This window comes from Aptenodytes forsteri, unplaced genomic scaffold, assembly GCF_000699145.1.
Source record: "Aptenodytes forsteri isolate BGI_AS27 unplaced genomic scaffold, ASM69914v1 Scaffold193, whole genome shotgun sequence".
Taxonomy (NCBI): Eukaryota; Metazoa; Chordata; class Aves; order Sphenisciformes; family Spheniscidae; genus Aptenodytes; species Aptenodytes forsteri.
The window spans coordinates 16,817,228-16,831,605 of NW_008795405.1; the positions used below are offsets into that span (position 1 = coordinate 16,817,228).

Here is a 14,378-nt window from a genome sequence, read left to right on the forward strand (position 1 = left end):
CACCCGCCAGGGGGCAGTGTGGCTGCTGCCTCGTAAAGAAGAGCATGGACCGATGGACGGAGTGTGACTAAAACAGGCAAAGGCAGTGGTGAAGAGGGGCTTAACAAGAGGGAGGAGATTTATTCACAGGAAAAGAGCTGGCATTGACTCACTGAAAGGAAGGGAGGGACTAGGAAGGGTAGGCTGGGGGGGAGGAGGTGTCAGGAAGGGACAGAAGAATGGGACAGGGAAGGGTCAGCAGGCTCAGTCCTCAGCAAGCAGCTGGCCTTCGCCCCTTAACAGAACTGCTGCAAGTATTGATGGACTACATGTATTTTCCCCTAAAATCTATTGCTCATTAAATTTGCTAATTTATGTAATATTACATTTGCCACAAGTTTTTCCTCTACAGTGCAAGAGTAGGTATTCTAGGAATATGCCATTTCCCATGGCATATTCTCAGCAGGTCCTTTCCTAATCTATGAAGTACCCATTCACATTTGCATAATTTGTTGTGACAATGTACATCTCCTTTCATCAAAAATACTCTTTTTAAACAGATTGACCTTTTTAACGCATTTTGGTTTACAATCTGAACCCATGATTCCAAAGTATTTAGTTATAGTTTCACCAGTTATATAAATCCTGTTACAAACTGCAGGATGCAAAGCTCCTTTACATTGCTTTCTGAACACGAGAGAAAAAAAGACCTTTTCATAAATTTTTGTGTACAGCTGTGAATGGCATAGTAGCACCAATCCCAGTCTTCATGTAGTCCTTAACTTGCCTTTATCGTAAACAAAAACCTGGCCAATAAATTCAGGGTAAGAACTAGGGCAGACTGTCTGGTAAACGAATACACAGTAATGCTGAGAACAACAGATGCCTGGAAGGGACTGTCAGACTTGATTGCATTAAAACAGCTTAAGAAAAAAAGAAAAAAGAATGAAGCTCCTATGCTCATGAAATAATTCTTCCTAATCTGGAAGAGCTTCAATGTAATTTTCCTAACGCCATTTTAAAAATTCTCTGCATTAGAGAACTGTATTACTTACCTCTGCCCTTTTAAGCATTTCCCATTTATTCAGAATTTTCATTGCGTAAATGCGCTCTGTACACTTCATTTTAACAACTGCAACCTGAAATAATAAAATATTTTTATGTAACAACAGCATGGTCAGAGAAATACAATATTTAGACAGCTTAATACTAACAAAATATTAATAAAATAAGTTACTGAGGAGTCATCAGTGATAAGCTCACACATTGATAAACTACAGCTTGAGTCTTTGCTCCTTCTATACTCCTCCTACATAACTATGTACTTGATGCACAGCACACCATGTGTGGTCAAGTGCTCATGATCAAGTACACAGGGGTTGATACAGGAGGAGTATGAAGCTTTTCATATGAAGATGCGTAGTAAAGCTGCAATGTTTGCCAAGAACAAGCGATACTTTTACACCATGCCTTCAGCCAACGAGGCAACATTTAAAAGGCCAGCCTGTAAAAACAAGGAAGGTTGCTGTCAACAGAAATACACTACATTTGACTAATTTGTTTTCACATTTCAGGTTTCAAAAACTTGAAAGATATTTTCAAATTAACATGCTTTTGTGTACTGTGTGCAGATATTTAAAAAGAAGCAAAAACAGTATTCATTTACTTATTCATCATTTTGCTTGAAGCATTTTACTATGCATCCTGTGTATTAGACTTGCTCAGACTGGTCTATTATGAACAGTAGTTGTGCATACAGCTGTACAGTGGAAGAAAAAAACCAGAAGAATACAGAAACTTTAAGGCTTAGGAATGCAAAGACTTTATTTTGACCAAGACTTGTATTCTGCAAGACCAAAACTAATTCTTCTTGTAGTAAAGCCACCATTTCCACAAAATTCTTCCAGTTGGCAAAGAAAAAGCAGGCATCACGACTAAGACAGCAACACTTTCACAGGACTATACATGGACTGCTTGAGTATTTCCGCTGATTCTCAGCTTGCCTCTATTTCAGAAGTAGAAAACTGACCAGCTTCCATTGCTTTTAACAGAGCTCTAAATAACAGTGGGAAAAGTTAACAGGAATCACATAGCTCGCCTCTTCTGATGCTTAAAAACTCCTGTCTATAAGGGATTCAGGAGCTGCAGCAACTCTAAGACGACGCTAACTATAAAACAAGGTTGGAATAGTGTGTCAAAGCAGAGCAACACTATACAAAGTCAGAAGTCCTGAGGAGGGAAGAGGGAAATACAATACCTCCCTGCACCTTACCAGTAAAGAAGCTCCAGATGAGGGGCAGGGGGACGACTGCTCCTCCAGTAACACAAGAATGGGATATCCACATGTAGACAGACACCTGACTGCAGATGCATAGCTAAGCCTCCCACCCCTCGGTGTGTGAAGCTCCACTCACCAGGTCATGTAATGGATGAGCAACACCTAGTACACACCTGCACACAGTCATGTAATGGAAACATATCTTAAGAAAAGGACTAGCAGGTACCCATCACAGGAAAGACATGGGAATCTGGCCCTAAATGGAGCTGGGAAAGACACAGCACGAAGAACAAGCTTCTGTAAGCTATGTGGAACATCCTCAGCTACGTTACATCCCTGTGACTCCTGGCCTACAAACACCTCCCACAGACACTGCTCGTGCTGTGGGGGAAGGATGAGTAAGATGAGAATGTCTCGTCTGAACACATGAGGTTCTTTGGGACATGTGAAACTGTTCAACACTGACCTTTGGTAATAGCCTAAAACATTTAGCTTTGCTCCTGTCCTCGTCACGGCCTTGCAGCTAAAAGCCATTGTAACAACTTCTCTGCATACACTTAATTGAATTATTTGCCTGATACAGCTGAAGGCACACTGTAAGTCAAACTACACATTAAAAGCTTTGGGAAACTGCAAGATGCTGACATTACCTGCTATACATTTTAAACTCTGTTCCATGCAGAACATGATGACTCAGGAAATACCCCCATCTCCAACTGAAGGGACAGACCAAACTGACTACCTGCTGCAGACAAACAAAATCTCTGAGGCAGAAGCAATTTGCAAGCATAGCTCTGCGAGCCCTGAAGTAGCAACATTCAGGTTTCATTACACCACAACACTAGAACTGCTCAGCCATTTCAGTACAAATATAGTGCACAAATCAGAACCCAGCTATGCATCTACTGCACTTTATCTAAGGCCATCACTGTCTGAAAGCACTGCAGGCTGACAGAAGTTTGAAGCGTGCTCAACTGCTGAGGAGTGATGTGAGCCTGGCACCGCGGAGGACACGCACAGCTGAGGAGCTGTGCAAAGGCTAGAACAGAAAGTGGTGAATGAGAACAGGCCTGGACAAAGAAAAAAGAAAAAGGAAGCCAAATCTGTAGGACCTATTTAGCAATTCCCCAGTTGCTATCTGTATTAGTGCTATTTATTTTCATCTGAAAGGACTGCTTTAAAAAAGCCCAATTTAAACTTTCTGGAGGAAGAGAATTGTCTTCTGTGGAAGAAAAAGTGGAATGAATAAAAGGAAAGTTGACTCATATTTTCACAGTAAGTGGTTATCAAGTTATGGCACCAGTAAACACACTGCTGCTTTAGTTTTAAGGGGCACAGTGGGACAGCTGCTTGTGCCAGCAGAAAACTTCATGTAATCATACAGCGAAATAGCTAATTCCCCAAGAAATTTATCTCTGAAAAGAAACCTGAAAGGTACAGAAGATGCCTCACATAAGTAACAGAACTCTGGCCTGACTAGACCAGATGGTTGGACTCGATGATCTTAGAGGTCTTTTTCAACCTCAATGATTCTATGATTCTATGACCTGACTCCTCAACCCATTCAAATCATTAGAATTTTTTTAATTTTTTTTTTTTTTTTTAAGAAAACAAGCAAACAGAAATGCAAAATCCAAACCTCATTGATGTCTGAACTGAACCAGGGAAGCACAAACTAAATTAGGCCTTGATAAACTCAGTACTATTACAAGCAAGAACACTGCTGCAATACTGCAAAAAATCCTACATCCTTTGTTCCATAAAACACCTCAGCGTTTCCTCAAGTTAGCTTTCTTCTACTTTCATCATCAGGTGGCAGTATTTCTAAGTTTACATTTGTCATATAATGCTTTGGCTGCTTCTGAGACACTGTGGTGTAGTTTTTTCTTACTTTTGTATTAATTCCTCTTTCTCTGGCGTACCTCAAATTCAATTACAATAGCCACACTGACCACTTTGCGAGATCAAACAGAAACCTCTTATATTGCAATTGTGTTAACCATGCAAGATGTCAGGTTTTAAATATGATGGCTCCTATACTGCATACCAATCCACCACACCTACTAATGTAAGAAAACAATACTCAGCTGGTGTTCAGAGGATTCCAAAGATCACAGATTTGTACACTGCTGCAAATGCCTACTTTAAGAACAAAAATCATTGCTTCTATCTTCAAAGTTTAAAAGTCTACTGGCCGAACAAGCGCCCATGTTATGCACAGACTGTAAAAAAAACAGGATTTAATTTTGATGCTCACTCTTCATTTCCAAGGCTATTACAACTTACACTGTAGCAGAAGTTAAAAAAAAAAGTATGCTAAGGATAATGAAAGGATAAAAAAGGCACAAGCAGAGGTATAAAATAGCTTCTGAAGAAAAATATTCCAGGCCTGGAAGAGATAACAGCTATGATAGGCATACAAACCACGAATGTTGTGGAGAAGATGAACACAGAACAATTATTTGCTGTTTCTCATAACACAGAAATCGAAAAGCATCAAATAAAATAAAAAGGTAGCAAGATTAAGGAAGTATTATTGTCACACAACAGTTCTGGAACTCAGCCACAGGCTGCTGTGGACACCTAAGTATTCAGAAAGTATTTAAGTACATGCTTAATACCTGAATAACACACATAGCAGAAGCCTCAGAGACTACTGACCACTGAGTTACCGGCGTGGTTAGGGAGTCCCTGAACCCTCAGCTACTGGAAGCTGGGAGGGTTCAGCTCTGCTCTGGCCTTGGACTTTTCCTACACCTCTCTACCTGGCCAAAGGGATGGGATGTGGGCTAACTAATCCACACACCTTTGACCCAGAACAACTATCTTTGATACCTGTGTCAAATTAAGAAAATTAAAACTTACCCAACTTGCATCTCATTATGCTAGGCTGGAATAGAGAATTGAGGGTTCTGAATACTCAACAATCACAGAGTGGTTTGGTAGAGAGATTTAGGTGATTCTGTTTTACCAAGTCTTAAAACACCGATAAAGAAAAATTCTAGATGCAGGGGTTGCCCCGCCACTGCAGCCCTCCCTTCCAGGCAAGCCGCTATGGGTCTAAGCTGTCACCAGCTGATTTGATTACTGTCACTGTGACTCGGCATGCTCAAGATTCACAGCAACAGGGACACTGCAATAAAGATAAAGTATGTTTCCTCAAGGACCTCAGAAAGCCTAATGAATCCTACTGCCTACACTTCAACCAACTTAAGACATATTTATGTCAAAACATGTATGAGAACTGGGGTTAAAGCATAAGTGAGAGCCAGCTGTGGTGACTACACACCACAAAACCTTTTCAGATTTGTATTACTTCTGCCATCTATTTTCTTCCAGTACTTTTTGCCTCAAAGCTCTGTTTCACTTGTATTGCAATAAAATAAAAATGGAACCAATATAGCTAAAATAACATTTTTAGACTTTGGCAAGAACTAGTATTTTGCTTCTTGAATTGTTTTACAGAAGTATTTTGCTGCATTTTCATCTTCAAAAGCCACTTGACATTGACATTTAGTGTTGCAATGTGCAAAGCCAGCCTAGGCCAAGTTCCACCTTTCCTCATGCCCTGATGAAATCTACAGGGTGGAAATCTGAGCCAAATCAGCCCCTACAAACGTGACAGAACTTCCCACCACTGTACTCTGCCCTTTGAGTGACATGATCAACATCAGTAAGCAGTATCAAGTTACAAATTTTCTTTTATGTAAATGATAAGCATGGCATAAGAAAGCACAGAAATCATTTAAATGCAAGACTGGATTTCCAGAAAACAATTAAGATAGTTAACAAAAAGACTTTCTACTGGAAAGTTTATAAATTCTTTGATGTTCAACTTCTTGGAAACCATGCTGGCATTAGTTTCAAAGCAAAGATAAAAAAGCCACCTAACACACTATTCATGCTTGTGGCACGTTAAACTTTCAGGTAAAACTTATCCTCAAGGACTGGACTTTGAGGGATAAGGTGAAACTCAAATGCAAAAAGTTCTCAGCTGAAAAGAACACCACCGACATATAGGTGATAATCCTCATGCAATCAGCTCATAACAACAGGTAGTTAAGAAAGAGGCAAACACTGGAATTCATAGGCAGATACACACCACTAGGGAGGGGTAAAAATTACTGCCTTGTAGAAATACAAACTCACTGGAAACTCCACACACAGCCGCACCCCAGAGAAATAAACTTTATCTGGAGCAGGTGTGAAGGAGGACTATTGAGGTGATCAAGGAACTAAAGAGCCTCTCATACTACCGTGGGAATAGAAAAAGCTTTGCTTGTTCAAAAAAAAAAAAAAAGGTCAAAAAGTGGGTATGATTGCTACCTACAAATAAAATTGGAAGGAAGGACATCAGTAATAAGGATGATAAAAGATAACAGATCTGCTTAGGCTAATGGGTAATAAAATTACATGGATAAAATCGTGTAAAATTACCATGAATTAACCTTTGGCAGGAACTTGGAATGGCTTTAGACATTTGAGCAGAGATTTTAGACAAGCCTTTCAACTGGGGGAAGAGACAAAATGTCATTTCAGCTGTAAACAATTTATCCGTAATGTCTTATTACCAGATTAATAGTTGAATATTACAGTCATTTCCCTCAGTCAAAGCTTGTATATGCCACTTTTACTCTACTATTTCTGTCTCATGCTATTGATACCTTGAACACTAGCTACTGAAGAAACACTGCAGGAACTGCTTTATCCTCCCGATACACTTGGATATGAAAAGTCTTTGATAAGTAGCTCATTAGTTAACAGTTTTAATACCGCATCTTTGAGAAAAACTGGTCCGGACTGCTCTATCAGTTTTTTAATGTCTATTTTACATTTAAAATGAGCAACCAGAGTGTCTTTTGGCAGGGTTCATATACCACAGTGCACATTTCCGGAGCAAAATAATTTTTTTTGAACACGCGGTGTGGATCTTCGTGTCGCGCAAATAAGAAATCACTTACAAGTGCCAACCAGAAAGGTTCTGCAAAAGAAGAATAAAGGCCCCGAATAACACCTAAGCTCTTCCTCAGCAATCGGGGGGACCGCAGAGACAAATGGCTGGTCTCGCAGCGGCACTACAATGAACTGTGTCTCTCCAGCTCCCTGCAACCTGCCTGTCACCATAGTAACTTGGTGCTGCCACACAAACAGACATGGAGCTGGGGAGGACTAAGATAGCAACCAGCTCTTTTGAAGCATTTTCAAAACAAAGCAGCTTCTTTCTTTGTCCATTTCCACAGCAGAAAATAGCTTGCTTTGATATTTTTTTTGTCAAGAGCAGACTGTGGAACAGCAAAGCTAATTAAGTATTTCTTCCGCATCGTATTCTGAACGCTTTGACTCTTTGACTAGCTGGATGAAAAGTGTCATACGTTGTGTGCAATACTTAAGAATTCTGTTAATCTACAATGTAGGAAGGCACAGTCCCTGCTGGGTACCTAATACCAATCACCAAAGCTTCTGAATAGCCTTAATTGCAGTCTGTAGGCTCACTGTGCCCCAGCTTAATTTCTAGAAGTACATAAAAACGTTAAACTCAGTACCCTACAGCTGCAATTACAAGGTGGAGAAGGCACAAACAGCTCTGCGTCGCATCGCCAAGCACGACTGTCTGCAGGAAGCTTAGGTTTTGCATCTTCACTTTGAGTCTCACTGCACCCTTAGCCAGTATATCTCTCATTAGGAACCACATAATTTATCAGAAACCCGTGGTACACAGGGGATAGGTCTTGTTCTCTCAACCATTATTTGTTTTCTTCTGGAAACAGATTTTTACATCTGTTGATTCCAGCTAAGACTCTGACTAAGCATCCTGAGTCGAGGTGACATGTCCTATTACTAAACACTACACAGATCAAGTCTGTACACAACAGCATTTATATGAAAAGGTACTTCTAATCCATCCAGAGCAATAATACTTAGGTGGGGCACATTAAGAGTTTTCGTTATTTTTGTGCTAAGCAAGACCAAGCAGTTCCACCCTTCCGCTGCAACCACAGTAAGCGTTGCTCATTCAAGAAACCCTTGCTAACAAACAAGGGAAGGAAAACAATTGTTTCAGTCCCATGCTGCCAAATTTCCAGGAGGTGTCAGCCACATGATACAATCCAAGTTCTCAAACAAGGTACATCTTGACACGGTTCTTCCTTCAACAACTGTTCTTCGTTGAAATGTGTTAATCTACAGCAGTGTGCCTAAATGGTCTTTTACACAAAATGAGGAAAAGTGATCTTAAAGACTTACAAGTACATTACTTAGAGGTCAGATGAAGCTTGCAAAGGAGCAAGTGCAAGTATTTAGAGCCAGACAGTCCCCATACACAGGATCCTCCTCCTGTCCTTCTTACCATACTGTAGCACTAGTGCTCCCAGTTCCCTTGGCATGCAAAGGCAAACACCAAGCACAAAGAAGGCACTTCTTAGGCTGGCCTAAGTTTCTCAGGTAGGCACAATCCCACCAAACATAGGTTCTCAGGACATTATTTCCTTTCAAATAATGGTCCACAGTGTTTCTAGATGGAAGGAGTAGTCAGGCACATGCAAACTTCAAGCCATAGGTGGGTTTGGGTTTTTTGTTTTGGTGTTGTTTTCTAAAGGTCTAAAAGCTGGAGGAGTTTTCCATTCTGTGCTCATATTCTTTAAATCTTCTCCTAAAGAATATGTATTTTCATTAGTTAACAAAAAACTTTACCCTACACAACACATTCTTATCTACAAAGACAGGCTTCTACATTAACTTTATTAATAGCAACCAGAATTAAGATTATAGAAAACCATTTTAGAGCTGATTTTATTTTGGGGGGTGGGGGGTGTTAATTATTATTAGTTTTATTCCTCATGGAGGTTGCCCCTCTGCACATGAGCTATCTGCCTATATGACCCACAAAAAAGAAAGACTGAAAGTCACATTGGGGCACTCACAAAAATGTTCCACCCAGCTGGGTATACACCCAGGCGAATACACCCTAGGAGATGGGGAAGAGCCACAAGTAGTTTATCCTTCTTACAGCTCGTATTTCAAATTATATGCTATTCTAACTGTCATGCACTTAAAGAACATTTCAAACTTCTCTTCATAACTATGAAACTTCTGAAAAAATTAAATTATGTTCTCAAGCCAGTGACTCCAGGAGTCAGAGCCTTAAATGTTGCTGTAAAGGATATTCAGACATTCAGTTTACCCTGCATGCAAAGTAGCTGGCTTAGTTTATAAGAAAAGGAGAACTGTCTGTTTTGGTAGGTGGCTAGAGAAGAAATCGCTAGGTTCTGAGCTAGGTTATTTCTGTCCTAGCATAATAATGAGAAGTTTAAGAAACATTTTTTCTCTTGCTTTCTCAGATCTTCCATGCTATAAGAACTTTCACTCAGGTGGTTTTGGATTACCAGATGGGTTTTGTCCTCACATTACTGGAAGAAGTGTAAGGAAGCAGGTTGAGTTCTGCTGGTTTGAAAAGAAGAAAGAAAGACGACGACACTGACATGCCAGTACAGATATGTACTGGTGATTGTATCAATCTGCCTTAAATTAGATGCTGATTTTGCAGTTGTGTTCACAGGGACAAGCTCACATGTGGTCTCAATCCTCTCTCCGGTCAAAGACCATATTCCCTTGGCTTACATGTTGCGTGGCAAAAATTGACCACTGATCCTAACTAATAACTAATATCATGCCTTTATTTTGTTTAAGCTATCTTTCTTCAAAGCTACTGATTTATGCAAAAGTTCTTTGGTAAAACTAAAGCCCCTGGCATTCTCCAAAAAGTCCAAAGTAGCTAAATTGAGAAGAATGGAACATAGTTTTTGTCCTTTTTGAAGTCTGGCTTGTTTAGCTGTTCAGCATTTAATTTACACTACTTAATTCTAACAGGAATATGTTTAGTTTAATTCTGATTAACTTCTTTATGCACTCTAAAAATATTTTATAAGTATTTTTAAAATTTATTTCTAGCAGATAGCTGTTTGGTTTTTTGTTTGTTGTTTTTTTTTTTTTTTTTTTTTTTTTTTTTTTTTTTTGCATTTAATTTACACTACTTAATTCTAACAGGAATATGTTTAGTTTAATTCTGATTAACTTCTTTATGCACTCTAAAAATATTTTATAAGTATTTTTAAAATTTATTTCTAGCAGATAGCTGTTTGGTTTTTTGTTTGTTGTTTTTTTTTTTTTTAAACAAGAGCTAATGAACAACCTTATAACCACTAGAATCCCACCAACTAATTTCTAACATAGTTCCTATGTGTGTATGAACGTACTATGGAAAAGTTACTTACAGCTCCCCCATTCAGTTTTCTAAGTGTTGCTTTATATAAGTCAGATGCCACAAGTCCCTCTCAAAAAACTAGATTTTATTTTCTTATTATGGAATGTCAACTTTTATATAATTACTATTTTATAATGCCTATAATATTTGGCAGTTACTGCAGTGGAGTATACACGAGGGTCAAAGGATTCATTCATAAGCAAAAAGCACAAAATATTCTCTGACAAGTGGGATTAAAGTATAATGAGCTTAAAATCAATGATTCCTGCATAATTTAAACTGATCAAAAAGTTTCAAGCTGCTACAACTATAAACTAAAACTTTTATAATTAAAAGATGAACAAGACAACGTGATATTGACAGATAACTAACACCACTGACTTTGTAAGCACTCATAGCTCTAACAGAAGGATGAAATTAAGATACTTTCTCATTTCACTTCTGTGAAATTTCATTTCCACTGGGGAAATGGGGTGTACGAATTGCTTTAGTTAAGTTTCACGCTTTTCCAAATGAAAGAATATGAAAGACATTGTTGATTCAGGCACTCCAAACACTATTAATACAAGTTTCCACCCAGAATTTGTATCTTTTATACTCCTTAAGACTCTTGATCCAAAGCTATGAAAGGTCATCCTAAACCCCCTAAGCAAGTATAAACTGAAGTCTCTAAGTCCATATAAATACTTCATCTGCTGTTGTACTGAGATTTCCAGTTGGTCAATTCCTTAAGTGGAAAAGAGCATCTTTTTGAAAAAGAACAGAGCAAGTACTATGGAAAACAGCCCTTCCTTAAAGTTATACTGTGTGAAGGCATTCCCAACACTGACACCATGTGCAAGTCGCTGTAAAGGGTTCCCTTGACCTGAAACCATTTTTGATAGCTATAGCATTCACAAGTCTGGTTCTGAAAAGATCCAGAAACCACTTCTAATCCCACCAAAAGACAAACTGCCAAAACACTAATCTAAAATTCTCTAGATATCAGTGGTCGGAGCCACTACAGCAAGTAATTTGGCACAGCAAGACCAGAACAACAGATGAAAGTAGCCTGTGCTGAGCCTTCCCATCTATACTGTATGCAGTTCATGAATTTTGCTTCAGACTGTATATAGCCTGGTCTCCTGGACCAAACATGCTTTGAAGCTGTTAGGAGAGTCAAACCCAGTGATTGATTCTTATGTACTCCTTGGGGCCAGAAGCACATTTGGTGCACACCTGGAACGGAGGTTCTGGTTTAGTTTCCTCCAAAAGATATCCAGCTCATGCACAGCAAAAACATTCTGCAGTAAGTGGGGGCATTCTTTTCAAAACTGTGCTACTGTTTTGAATCAAAACCCTAACGGAGAGGTAGACAGTTACCTACTACTGTCTTGGTTCTCTAGGCCTCTTATCTACTCATAAACCTCTTTGCTCAGACCTCTTTTCTGGACTCAATATGTAGCTTTCAGCCCTTCCTTAGACTTAGCAAATTTTTTCCCATTTCTGCTTTTTCCTGCCAAACTCTTTGTAGTAACTTTTCTCCCTAAAAGCCATGTTCAAATAATACACGCCAGCTAAAAACAAACACTCAAGTGAAATAACCAACTGATTTTTATGCAGTATTTCCACTACCCTAAGATAATACTTCCTTTTTTTGTAACAAATGTTGCAACTCATCAAGTTCAACATCCACTAGAAAGTGAACTTTTGTCTTACCGGTCAATATGCTACTATTTATCTGGACATTTTACTTAAAATGCTCAAGTTCCTTCAGCAGCTATGCTCATGATGATTACACATGAACTACATGTTACCTCATCACATCATTAGATGATGGTACAGATGAAGAAATGTTCTTGAAACACTAATTTCTGTCTTAGGTGTCCACTTTCCTCAAAAGCAGTCTCTGAAGTAGCTTAAAATTACGTGGATATGAAGCTATTACTTCGCCCATTACCAAGTGCATATGCACATAGAAACCTCATCGCTTTCTAAACCTAGGTTGAGCAGGGTCCTGGCATTTTTCAGGCTTAGTTTCTGGTCTGCATGCAATACCTCTGTCCCACAATCAACCCCTATGTGAAAGAGTTTGACGTGTTCAGGGCACACCATGCTTGGAAGGAAAGCCCTGCACTGCATGCAGTCCTGCTGTCTGTGGAGACAACATGAGACGAAAATAAGGAAGCCTAGCCTTAACCACCGCAGCAGAAGTTGTAACCAAGTCTAATGGGCTGAAGTGAGCCGCTAATGGCTGACGCTACATTTTACTTTAGTGTGGCACTACTTAAAAGAAGCTTCCTGCAAGAAATCTAAGGGTTTTTTTACTTCTAGAAATTCTCTAGTTAATAACCTCTTTTGCTGACAGCTATGGCTTTAGTTACACGTACTTAATGTTGAAAGGGTTGTCTTTAAGGTTCTCCAGAAGCCTCAGGTATCCTATGCCTACTGGAGGGGACATGCTCATGAATGTTTTTGCCAGTGGCAAGCCCTATCAGACTTCTGTGACTGATGAGACTTTCATCAAGCATATTAAGAAGTAAAGCTTCAGTCCAGGGTCCTGGGACTGACGAGTCCTCAAAACACAAGGCGTTCCTATCATCCCAGCATGATTCAACTTGCTGTCCAAAAAACCAGATCCAGCAGCCTTTGATCTTCAAAGATGACAGGGAACAGCCTTTGAGGCAGCCAAATGCGTCTTTCTGCATTACCAGATTGCTACAGAGACAGGCAGATGGGTGGAGCAGCCTCCGCCTTCCTACCATAGCAGCAGCCCAGTTCTGTGTTAAATTATAGCAACACAGAAGAGTACATATGGCAAGTGGGAGAAGAGATCCCAAATTCAGCTGTGCAGCTGCTAGGTGGGACCACCCTGTTCATACACACATTGAAGAGACACTTGTTTTGCTACACTGAAGTCAGAATGAGCCAGTCACAGAAATGGCAGAACTGGACGCTAAATACCCTGCTTCAAAGGGAGCTTTCAACTAGTACCTAGCGACATCCCACATTTGGAAGTATTTTAACACATCTGTGTGAATCTTTTGTCTTTAGGACAAGTACAGGTCAACTGTAACAAGAAATCAGATGCACAAACGATGAAAGTTACATTACTACAACTGAGAGTTAAAAATCTCTTACCTCACCAAATGCACCTCTTCCAATCACTTTTATAATTTCAAAGTCATCTCGATGGAGTTGCATTTCCTTTACCAATTTTGTAAATGGTCTTGCTGTTTAAGGAGAAAAAAAAAAAGGCAAATTCAATTACGAAGAGAAATATCGTAAGCCAAAATAATCCATAAACCAGAGGTCAAAAGTAGTCATTGCATACCCAGTGCAATAGTAGTTTTCAACTACTACTAGAACTACAGAAGGAAAAAATATTAATTACACTATTTAATTAACACTTAGAATTTTTAAAAAAGTTCAATCCTGTGATTGGTTCTGCCTTGCTGCCAGCGAGTAAAGAGCAAAGTAGTCTTTCCGAAGGATTTCCCCCCCCTCCCCTTTTCTTTAGGGTTTTGTGAGTCAGTGAAGGACCATGTAAAAGGGAGAGAGCTGATTCATTATTGGTAAACCCTAGAGAAAAATCTGTCCTATCCTTCAGTCACTAGAATAATTCTCTTCTTAAGCAGAGTTCAGCTTTACTTTTTATTATTTCAGCTAGTACCAGGTAAAGCTTTAACAACCCACTCTCAAGAGATAGCTGTCTCTACTCAATAGCAACGAAGTAATTTTCTACAAGATCTGTGGCTAATTTAAGATTTTTACTTTGAACTCTCTTTTCTGTTAAGCAACATTCACCAGATCTCAATTAGACTAAGTATCGAAGGGCTGTAGCCTAAAAGAGGTCCAGCAATTAACTAACCTACACTTACT

The 14,378-nt window shown here is 39.3% G+C and overlaps 1 protein-coding gene across 3 annotated transcripts in view; it reads right to left on the reverse strand.

Moving 5' to 3' along the window:
* Positions 1-13,721, reverse strand: part of CDC42BPB (CDC42 binding protein kinase beta) — a 73,581-nt gene extending 59,860 nt beyond the window's left edge. For all 3 annotated transcript variants that reach the window (XM_019472498.1, XM_019472499.1, XM_019472497.1), the window contains exons 1-2: positions 13,638-13,721; positions 1,035-1,118 (exon numbers count right to left, since the gene is read on the reverse strand). In XM_019472498.1, coding sequence (XP_019328043.1) covers positions 1,035-1,118; positions 13,638-13,700 — 147 coding nt within the window. In that variant the 5' untranslated portion in view covers positions 13,701-13,721. The remainder of the gene's footprint in view (positions 1-1,034; positions 1,119-13,637) is intronic.
* Between the last annotated feature and the right edge of the window lie 657 nt (positions 13,722-14,378).